The 11,915-nt window shown below is 36.5% G+C and overlaps 1 protein-coding gene and 1 non-coding gene across 6 annotated transcripts; both read left to right on the plus strand.

Annotated features, from left to right (window-relative positions):
• The first annotated feature begins 1,207 nt into the window (after positions 1-1,207).
• On the plus strand, positions 1,208-10,489 carry si:ch1073-214b20.2. 5 transcript variants are annotated; one of them, NM_001386854.1, is made up of 5 exons: positions 1,223-1,383; positions 1,455-1,787; positions 1,915-1,974; positions 7,414-7,653; positions 9,812-10,487. In NM_001386854.1, exons 1-5 carry the CDS (start codon positions 1,338-1,340, stop codon positions 9,946-9,948), a joined length of 816 nt encoding a protein of 271 aa, NP_001373783.1. In that variant the 5' UTR covers positions 1,223-1,337; the 3' UTR covers positions 9,949-10,487. The 5 variants fall into 5 exon arrangements, 4 of the variants coding, with proteins under 4 accessions (XP_087159407.1, NP_001373783.1, NP_001373784.1 ...); XM_087303280.1 differs by having other exon boundaries at positions 1,226-1,354; positions 9,812-10,489; XM_087303281.1 differs by lacking the exon at positions 1,915-1,974 and having other exon boundaries at positions 1,208-1,354; positions 9,812-10,489.
• On the plus strand, positions 5,752-5,914 carry LOC137489057 (U1 spliceosomal RNA). Its single transcript, XR_015522525.1, has one exon. It is a non-coding gene; the product is annotated as a U1 spliceosomal RNA (small nuclear RNA).
• Positions 10,490-11,915: the final 1,426 nt, after the last annotated feature.

An 11,915-nucleotide genomic window follows, 5' to 3' on the forward strand; every position in this document is an offset into this window, starting at 1 on the left:
CGGCGCAGAGGGGCGCCACACATGGGGGGCGCCATTGCTCCAAAACTATTTTGAAGTTATCCATATTAAAAGTTTCAAATAATATATATATATATATATATATATATATATATATATATATATATATATATATATATATATATATATATATATATATATATATATATTTGTTAAAAATGTTTATTTAGCATTTTATACGCGTATAATATTGTATTTTATTAAATAAAAAAATCATTCCACCCCCCACCCCCATTTTTCATACCATATACATGTTTTTATGAATTTAATATGTATCATATTGATTCATCCATCCTTTTGGTAACTTCTTAGCTCAAAACTTTTAATTTTAGCTACAAACAAAATTATAAAATTTCAATTAAATAGAACATTTGTTTGTTTCTGTTTTTATTTATTTATTTTTTTTTTTGTTACACTAAACATTTGACAGTCTTTTTTATATAACTTTTAGCAGTTTCAGTCAATTGTTCTTGCAAAGACAGACCTTACACTTCTCACAGTATGCATGTGAGAAGTAATTGCAATGTTCTTTTGCCCTTTAGGACTCCCATGTCTATCATTTTGTTTTGACAAATGTAGTACAAAAAGTCCAAAAGCAAGGCTAGTCAAGGTGATATAATCATTTAGTGAGGGAAAATTAAATTGAGAAGAAATTTGGGGTGGTAAGAGATGCATTTCTTTGCGATTTAACATTCTTAATGTATTTATACCTTTTACTACTTCATACTATTTCAGTTGTGTTCAGAACTGCGAAACAACTGTATTTTTTGAAGCATATTGATATCTTTATGAAAAAATATCTTTAATTTATTGATGGAAATATTTTCCACATTTTACCACTTGCCTGTTATAAAATATAGTTGGATTGAAGGGGGGCGCGCAAAAGTTGAAGCCGCATACCCATCAGTAAATGTGCAGTTGCGCCCCTGCTTACATTGACAGAAAAACTCCACACTGATGAGGGAAAACCTAGACATTCACAGAGTTTGTGATAAAGATGAGGTTGTTTCCTCATGCAAACAGATTTGAGGATTTACAGTTGTCTGCCTTAACAAAGAGGTTTAGTGAAGGTGGCTGATTTTTGACCCAAAGAATATGATAGTGAATTCCAAAACAACAGAAGGAGGAGGAGGGAAACATGGACATAGATGTTTGATGTTTGTTAATGGTCTTTTCCACCACAATCAAGATGTTATTTGTGCCATCGGAAAGTATGACATGACTGTGGTTTGTGGGTGGACTCTGCTGCTGGTGTGAAGTTTACGCATCAGAAGGTTTCACTTTCAAGCTGGACTGATGGTGAACGTTTAAAGTACAACATGCCTATCAGAATACGGTGTGCGTCGATTCTACTCATGTTCTGTGGTTAGTGTGTTTTGTTTTGTTCGATTTGTCTTCTTAATATAGCAAACTTAACGTCTATTGTGTTTTCTAAGGTGTGTTTGGTGGAGAGCTGGATGAAACTGAAACGATATTAGTGATGAAGGGAGACTCTGTATCTTTACATACTGGACTGGGTGAAGTGAACAGAGAGATGCAGATAATGTGGATGTTTGGACCTGAGAAAGCCAACACTCTCATTGCTGAAATCCATAGCATGATCGTCTCTATATATGACAGTTATGAAGAACTGAAAGACAGGGTGCAGATGAGCCAGAGGACTGGATCTCTCACTATCAGAAACACCTCAATCAGTCACTCAGGACTCTACGAGGCGCAGATCATGACCACGGTGACTGCATTTAAACGATTTCATGTCATTGTTCATGGTGAGTTATGATGCTTTCTCTTACATGCCACAATTTATTTACATATATATATATATATATATATATATATATATATATATATATATATATATTTAGTATGTTGAGACACATTTTTGTTATTTTGAAGCACCGGTCTCATTTCCTGTTATTGAGAACAGCTCACTTGTCAGTGACTGTCAGATGGATGGTGAGTAGTACAATACAATAGTCCATTTATGCAATGATTTACTATCAGACTATTCATATTTCTGCAGTATGTTCTGGACGGATTGTGTACAAGTTATACTGTGCACTTGTTCTTCAGTGACAAATAATGATATATACAGTATACACTCACCAGCCACTTTATAAGGTACACCTTACTAGTACCGAGTTGGAACCTCCAGAACTGCCTTAATCCTTTGTGGCATGGATTCAACAAGGTACTGGAAATATTCCTCAGAGATTTTGCTCCATATTGACATGTTTGTGCTCTATTGGATTGAGATCTGGTGACTGTGGAGGCCATTTGAGTGCAGTGAACTCATTGTCATGTTCAAGAAATCAGTCTGAGATGATTGCCGCCTTATGACATGGTGTGTTATCTTAAGTAGCCATCAGAAGATGAGTTGACTGTGGTCATGAAGGGATGGACATGGTCAGCAACAATACTCAGGTGGGCTGTGGTGTTGATGCTCGATTGGTAATAATGGACCCAAAGTGTGCCAAGAACATATTCGGCACACCATTACACCAACACTACCAGCCTGAACTGTTGATACAAAACAGGATGGATCCATGGTTTCATGTTGTTGATGCCAAATTCTGACCATCTGAATGTCGCAGCAGAAATGGAGACTCATCAGACCAGACAACATTTCTCCAGTCTTCTATTGTCCAGTTTTGGTGAGCGTGTGTGAATTGTAGCCTCAGTTTCCTGTTCTTATCTGACAGGAGCGGCACCCGGTGTAGTCTTCTGCTGCTGTAGCCCATCCGCCTCAAGGTTGGATGTTCAGAGATGCTCTTCTGCAGAGCTCGGTTGTAACAAGTACTTATTTGAGTAACTGTTACCTTTCTATCAGCTGGAACCAGTCTGGCCATTCTCCTCTGACCTCTGGCATCAACAAGGAATTTGCTCCCACAGAACTGCCGCTCACTGGATATTTGCTCTGTTTCGGACCATTCTCTGTAAACCCTAGAGATGGTTGTGCGTGAAAAGCCTAGTAGGTCAGCAGTTTAGTAGGTCATGCCAAGTTTAAAGTCACTTAAATCCCCTTTCTTCCTTATTCTGATGCTCGCTTTGAACTGCAGAAGATCGTCTTGACCATGTATGCATGCCTAAATGCATTGAGTTGCTGCAATGTGATTGGCCGATTAGACATTTGCGCTAACAAACAGTTGGACAGGTGTACCTAATAAAGTGGCCGGTGTGTGTGTGTGTGTGTGTGTGTGTGTGTTGTTACGTCCCTTCCCCTTTTTGGTCTAGGGTTGGGGAAGGAAAATAACAAAGAAAATTTAAAATTTAGAATTTGAGAAAAAAAAAGAAGTCCAAATGAATGAATGGTGTATAAATTAAATAATCAAATTTTGAGGGAACACTTCAATCCTGCCTCAGAAATGTGATCCAACCACAAGAGTAAACTTAAATTATTTTATTATTTGGTTCTTAAATCAATAAACAATAAATGAAGCATAAATCTCAGGAGAAGGATTAACCAAAACAACAAACAAAACAGGTCTAGCTCAGGAGGAGTACTAAATAACCTAATTTCAGGTAAAAGAAAAGAAATGAAACAACACAGGCTTTCCTCAACTCCCTTACTATCAATAAACACAGTCAAACAATTTCAAAAATAAAAATGGCACCCTCTCCCTACAGCTTCAATTTTTAAATCAAAAAGTCAGACAAAGAAACAATACAATTACCTTTTACGTACCACACACAAAAGAATATATGTATTTAAATCACAACTCAGAAAACAGACACACTGCCTGTAAAATTACACAACGCAGAAACAAGCAAGTTTCTCAACACACAAAAACTAAAATTGAACTCACTAGCCCATTAACTCCTTTTTACAATCAACCAGATAAACACCCACAACAATCACGAGTCTGGAGCAGGGGAGAAGTGAACCTCTCCGTGGTTTGAGACGCACTGCTCTTTTGTAGCAGCGCATTACTGCAGCACGCTCCATTGATGAGCACCACCTGGGCCCAATCAGCTCTACCAAGTGAGCAGGCAGAGAGACACCGTGAAAGTAAAAGAAACACACAACATAACCACTCCCAATGGACAGTAAACACACAAATAAATAATAAATAAATAAATACATCCAAGGCATGTAACAGTGTGTATAATGTGTTTTACAGTAGCAGGGTCTAACCGCAATTTCATTTTACAGTAAAATAGCCTTACCGCTGCAACTTTTTCACGGTAAAATGTCATTTAATGCATTGTACTACTGTACAATTTTACATTAATTTTACAGTAGTTTATTTATATTTTACAGTACAGTATCAGTGCAAAACCTTTATTTTTAGTATCTACTGTTGAATTGAATTTTCAAAGCAACAAACGTTTTATAAATGGTGTAATTTTTTGTCCTCGGCTACAGTAGCAGTACTTGACTACTTTGATTACAGTAGAATACTGCAAATACCTAATATGACCAACAGTGCAGTGCAAATTACAGTAATTAACTGTAAAGTATTTATGTGGTATTTTACTGGGTGTTTTTGCAGTAAATGACTGTAAAATTGCAGCAAAGTCTAACAATTTGGATGAGATGGCGATCACATCTACTAAATTAATCTACTGATTAAATCATTCTGCCTCAGAAGACAGCGAACAGACCGTGCCGTTTTTGCATTAATACCTGGAAAATCCTTTTTTGTGTGATTTTGAACTCATTCATTTATTGACAGAATATGTTTTACGCAGTGGATACCTTTCCAGCTGTAACACAGTAGGCTACTGGGAAACACCCATACACTCTTGCATTCACACAAGCTCTTACAGTGCTGCCAATTTAGCTTAATCAATTGCCCTATAGCGCATGTGTTTGGACTGTGTGGGAAACCGGAGCACCCGGAAGAAACCCACGCCAACATGGGAAAAACATGCAAACTCCACACAGAAATGGCAATTGATCCAGCCGAGGCTCAAACCAGCGACCTTCTTGCTGTGAGGCGATTGTGCTACCCACTGCGCCACCGTGCCACCCAAATTAGATTAATATCTACTTTAATTTTGATTTATTTAAATTAACCTAGTTCCTTTAACTGTCAAAATAAGTCACAGAACCACAACATGACTATCGAAACACTGCCCCCTCTCACCCACACACTAAGATTACACCACCTATAAGAGGATGTTTTATGTTGTAATGGTGTATAACTTCGCCCCATTTTGCGTTTTAAAATCTTTTAAACATAATTAGGCGCTGCTTGTCAATCAGACAACGCTTCAATGTGTGTTCTTGCAGTAAAAAGATCGATAAAAGCGTCATGACAAACCGCTGTGAGCTAAACTGCAGGTGTTGCGTGTAACCGCCCAATCTGGCAACACCGCTCTCGCTAACACTTCCCGTGAAGCTTACGTCACAGTTTTCTTATAATGTTTTTGGCCGTTTTTATTATCTTTACACTCATAAAGCTTCCAAAGATAAATTGTTAAATGTTTTATTTCATCGTCAGTTTCCATAGTCAGCTAATTGGCTTCTAAAAAGAGCTAGATTTACGCAGTGATTTTTAATTGGCTGGTTGGCGGTCCCGTTGCATGATGGGAAATGGCTCGCTGTAAAATGTCCTTATTTTGTTTCTTAAAAACAGATACATTTTGGTGTGACCTTTGCTAGTACTCACAGCAATATTCTGCGCTTTAATCTGGTTGGACTATGTGTAGTGTAGTGTAGTATTGCATCACCGTCATTAAGAATGAAGTTCTCGACATTGCCGCCTCTTCTGGCCCTCAATGTAATTTATACTTACCTGGGAGGGGGGACACCATGTCCACGAAGGTGGTTCACCTATGGCGAGGTCTAGCCATTGCACCCAGGCTAGTTAACCTATACGAATTCTCCAAATGTGGGAATCTCGACTGCATGATTTGTGGTAGTGGGGGACTGCGTTCGCGCTCTCCTCCATCATCTGGTTAATGATAGACGATTAGAGATATATCCAGCTGCGGAACCGCAGAACCGCACACGTTCTAGGCACACACAATCAAGGACACACGAGTTAGGCTAGCTCTACTAACTCTTTAGCATTATCGCCACCTATTGAATTTCACAAGTATGGTTTCCCATTTCAGTCATTATTGTTATTATTTCGTAACGATCGTTTTAACATCTCTGCAGTTTCTGAACTCAAATTATGTAAATAAAAATGATTGGTTAAAGACATTTATGACTTTATTCATGTGTCCACATAAACAAAGAAAACATAACAGACTGTCTAATTGTTGGATTAAGTGCAATAAACTAATTCAGAATCTTAATCTTATCATACTTGGTTAAAATCACTTTGTTGTAAAATATAAAAAGCAAACAATAATGTGTCACATTAAAATAAATTAGCCTACTATAGTTAATCATTTAAACTATATATCCATATATATATAGTTATAAACTGATTATCTTAACTGATTATCCGTTTAGAATTATAAGTTTATATATAAACTACTATCTTTTACTAACTGTCACAGCTGTTAGTTATATATATATATATATATATATATATATATATATATATATATATATATATATATATATATATATATATATTTTATATTAATATTTTTTATTAATTATTAATAGTTAATTTGTTCCTATTGCTAAATTTTGGTTTAAAAACAATTTATTGCTTACTATAAATTACTACAGTATTAAATGTGGGAAATCATTAATTAAAAGGTTATTAAAAAGTTAAGCAAATAAACAATATTACAGCACTTGAGTAAAATATTAATATAGTGTCATACATTTATTACATGTAAAAAGATTTTTATTATCCAAAATGTATTATTGTGATATTAACTTACTATTTCTTTCATTATAAATGAGTCCATTATACAAATTAAACTTGTCCAATTTAGATCGTTCAGCAAGGCCAGCAAACGAGTATCTGCCGTATTATTGTCAGATAATAATGACTGATCAGCTATAATGACTGATAGAAAACTGTTCAGTCTATTATGTTGAATGGCGATCGGAAACAACGCTCCCCATTCACCCGTCTCGATCGCAATATTTGTGAAATAAAGTAAAGTAAACACTATTGTTTACTGTGTACAATATTTATTAACCATATATATCAAAATATATCGATGACGATGTTCAAAAAGACGTTAATAACATTAACATCAGTCGTAACCATATGGCTAGCCTAAATCGTGTGTCCTAGATTGTGTGTGCCTAGAACGTGTGTGGTTCTGCGGGCCTGCAGCTGGATATTATTGGACGATTAAATATTCGTTAGTAGTAATTGGACGCATAATTTAACATGGTAATCAAGATGTCTATATTGTATTCCACCTGCAAGAGTACAACCTGTCCGTCAGAGAGGCACTTGATGTGTTGGAAGTGCGAGCTATGTGAAATTATCCTAAGTTCTTGTCTGTTTTTTCATTCCGGATCAATTTCAGACGGAGGCTTTCCCTGCGCTGTCTTGTGCTCAGCTGAGAACGGGCCTGGCGTCTCTCTGTCGTGGTATAAAGACGGTGAAAGACTGAATCAGACCAGCGGTCCTGACCTCAACTTCCCTCTGTCGGTGCTGCTGGAGATAAAAGAGAGAAGTAAAGATGTGTATCAGTGCGTGGCTGCTAATCCCATCAGCAACAAGACAACACCATTCAGCTTTCAGGAACACTGTCCGCAACACACAGGTGCGCTCAATTACAACAGGTTGAACCTCACACCTTCATAAAGGCCAGTTAAACTAGGCTATTTATTTATAAGGATTAGTTCTTTTTAATTGTTCCATTTGCACTGTTTAGTCTAAATGTGAATTATAAAGCATTAAGCAGAGTTCCTAAAACTATATGCTGTACGTTGTGTGATTCCTTCAAAAGTGTCAAATTAAGATTTTTTATATTATTTATCGATAATATGTGTAACAACGATAGGATTTACATTTTGTTGATGTGAATTCCTCTGAATTTGATGTTGTAAGGGTGCCCTCGTGTGGTTTACTTGGGAGCTGCAGACATATGCATCCTATATCTATATGGCGTCTGCAGTCTTGGATCCAGCCAGTTTTACGCCCCTGTTGTTCCTAATGCGTTCAGTAGGGGGGAATAAAAGATGCATGGCCACATACTACATTGAAGTCAACGCTCCCAGATTATTAAATGTCCTGTTCATAAATATATATTTTTAATTAGATTACGCTAAATATGATCGCTTAGTTAATGTATCATAAAGTGAGTTATAAACTCACTATATAATATGCAGAATTGATACACCCTTCACTGCGCAGGGTGTGTGCGCAAGGTGAATGTGCGTAACCTGAAGCCCTTGTAATCTCACTAGCCTGGATGTATTTTTTGTAGTCCCCAAACTCCATTCGTGGTAGGGTCACACAGCTTGGCACTGGCAGGTCTGGGTCTTGCCTTTGGAAAGCACGCGCAGTCATGAATAATTAAGAAGCCGGCTCTTCTCATAGGATAAGAAAACTCTGCTATGAATAATAATGAGATTATGACCCCGCCCTAAAAATCATTTTAAACCTGGAAGCTGAAATTAGCTGACAAAAGCTCCAAATTATCCAGTTTTTCCCACAAATAAAGCTAACAGGTGCTAACATTCTCTTAACTGATGCTCAACACACACAAATCTGTTAAAATCCAAATATTTAAAAATTCCTAATCCTTAAACTGTAAGGAATCGAATTTGATAAGCAAACAAAAAAAATGCATTTGATGCCATTTTATATTTGATCTGGACCTATATAAAACATTTCAAAATGTAAAAAATCCAAAAAAAAATTATATATGACTGAAGAATTGTATGAGTTGTATCTCCTGGGATACATTGACAGATTAGGGTATACAAAAGGACCAAGTCTTTATTATTTATTTTTTGTTATTTGCAGCTAAATACAATACAGCACTTCTGTCTTTGTGTTGTGTCCTTTGGAAGCCCAAATACAGAAATAAAAGAAGCTCTGTGGGAATAGCAGCGTTTGGACGCCATTTTAGCTTTCTCTGCTGTAACATTACAGTGCCTCTGGCCACGCCTCTTCACTGCGCAGGGTTTGTGCGCATGGTGAATGTTGTGGATTTAACATGGATAATTATTAATATTAATATCATTATTATTTATTACTGATTTATTCATTTTCTTGTTAGTTTTTTTATTGGTTTGTTTTTTATCTTATTTTGTGCTAAAAAAAACATTATTTATTTTTGTTTTGTTTTTTAAAACAAAATAAGATCAAAAAAATTAAACAAATTAAAAGTAATAATTAATGTACAATTTATGTACCTTTTTGCATATTCTAATAAAAAAATAAAATAAAAAAAGTAATAATTAATAATATAATAATTTTCTTGTGAAAAACCTTACGTGGCTCAACCACACCCAGACTCTGCCTTCAGCGGCCCCCAGGTAAATTGAGTTTGAGACCCCTGCTTTACATTGTACTGCGAGCGTCCTACATTCAGAGATGTTGTTTATGTTCACACAGCTATTACCCCTTTGGACCACCCCTTTAAATAGCCAAAATAACCTTTTATTATTATTATTATTATTATTATTACTATTAATTATTATTCAGTGGCTGGATTGGGCTTCCATATAAAGGTGTAGTTCACCTAAAATTAACATTTGCTGTTGATTCACTCATCCAATGCCACCCAAGATGACTTTTATTCAAGATTGTACCCAAATTGTGGTTGTTGTTAGTCGTAAAATGCAAATGACTGTCTATCCTCACTTTGCAAGTCAAATTCACACATGCAGACAACACAAAATGAACACTTGTGGCTGCTGATGATTCACTGAGCTCTCATGAGGTGACATGTTTGTGTTTCGTTTCCACAGATTCCAGTCGCTTTTGTGGTTCTACTGAAATCGCGATCCGATTGGTCGTCTCCATGCTGATGGGTGTGGCTACTGTTGCTCTGGTGATTTATGATGTCAGATCTGGAGGAGGAGTCAACGAGGTGTTCCAGTGCTAAAATAAATACCACAGCTGACAAAACTAGTGTGACTTACTGTAGCATATCTGTTTGTGATTCACGTATGAATGAATGAAAGCTGTGCTATTTAATCAAATGTTATTTACAGAGCTCTAAAATAATGCATCTGCTAATTGTTAAAATGCTGACATGATTAATCACATGGTTAAAGCTAGTGGTGGGCAAAGCGAGGCTTCATGAAACACTGAAACATTTGAAGCAAATGAGTCGAAGCTTTAAAACGTTTCGAAACCCCACTCTACGGTGACGCCTAGTGGTCATTTTTTATGTATTGCACCGAAACATCTTCAGCAAGAACATTTCAGCAAACTGAGGTATTAAACCCCACTTTGTAGAAATATATATTCAAGAGATTTAGTGGAGCAGTTAAGGTTTCTGCCCTCCATGTGGAGATAGTGGGTTCGAATCCAGGCTGATGCAGCTATTTTGAAATGCTTTAATACTAGTTGGGAATGCTCTGATCTTGTTTCGTTTTGTTTTAACATTGGTCTGACATCCGAATAAACACTTTGTGAATGAATATGTCTTGTTTTGGTATTAAAACGGTTATTGCTAGATCAGACACAGTTGTGGCCAGAAGGTATTAAGAATTAATTATATTATTCATTAAATTTCTCATTTATTGTATTTCATTAACGTCTACCCAAACCCTCAACCCAACCATCAGTAGTGTTAAAATATTTATTATTGTTTTAGTGTTACAAAAACAATGCTATATTGATGGCGTATCCGCAGCTGTAATCTATTTAGGCTACCCCATAAAACAGAAATATAATTAAAATACATAAAACCATGATTTGAGAGTATTTGTACAATCGGGATTCGAACCCAAAAGACATCGGAAGAATAGTAACAGCGCGCACACGCACAGTCCACGAGGCCATATAACATAGGTCAAAAATTGGACTCCGGCAGTAACATGTAGATTTGCCAGGTCCCGAAATGCTTCCTAACTGATCGATGCTTTGAATCAGTTTAGTCACGTGACCTGGGTGTTTCGGATCATGCACAGTGTTTCGAGACACTTGCGCTTCGGGATCTCGAAACTGTGTCGAAACGTCAGTTTCACGTCAGCCATCCTTAATAAAAAGCAAATACTGATGTCTAAACTATTGTCGGATGAATATATTTGAATCTGGATTATTATACAGTCTCTTTCTCTAAATAAAAGACAAAATATCTGAAGCTTTGATTTATATTTAAATGTTTATTTTATTTTAAACTGAAACCTTAATCTTAATTGTTATTACATAAGATCGTTTGTAATGAATTAAGCATTGTCCATAAATGAAATATCATTAGAGATGCACCCACAGGAAATTTTGTGTCTTGTGTAGTGTATGTAAACATCCATTTTAGGCGTCACGGTGACGCATTGGGTAGCACCTCACAGCGAGAAGATCGCTGGTTTGAGTCTCAGCTGGGTGTTTCTGTATGGAGTTTGCATGTTCTCCCCGTGTTGGCATGGGTTTTCTCTGGGTGCTCCAGGTTTCTAAACACATGCGCTATAGGGGATTTGATCAACTAAATTGGCCGTAGTGCATATGTGTGTTAATGCAAGAGTGTATGGGTGTTTCCCAGTGTTGGGTTGCGGCTGCAAGGGCATGCGGTTCATAAAACATATGCTGGATAAGTTGGCGGTTCATTCCACTGTGGCAATCCCTTATTAATAAAAGGACTAAGCTGAAGGAAAATGAATAAATAACCGCTTTTATTTTGTACAGCTTATTAACCTTTGGTTCATAAATCACCCTACTTTAATTTTAATATTTTAAAGGGTGTAGTACATTCACAGAGGCCAGACTGACTCAATACAGGTGAGATTTTACCCATATTTTCACTCATATCTGTACAGTACACAAGTATTAGAGTGATTTATGAAGGATCATGCGACTCTGAAGACTGGATGAAGCTGAAAATCATCTTTAAAATCACTGGCATAAATG

Source organism: Danio rerio, chromosome 22, assembly GCF_052040795.2.
Source record: "Danio rerio strain M-AB ecotype USA chromosome 22, GRCz13ab, whole genome shotgun sequence".
In the NCBI taxonomy this organism is placed as follows: domain Eukaryota; kingdom Metazoa; phylum Chordata; class Actinopteri; order Cypriniformes; family Danionidae; genus Danio; species Danio rerio.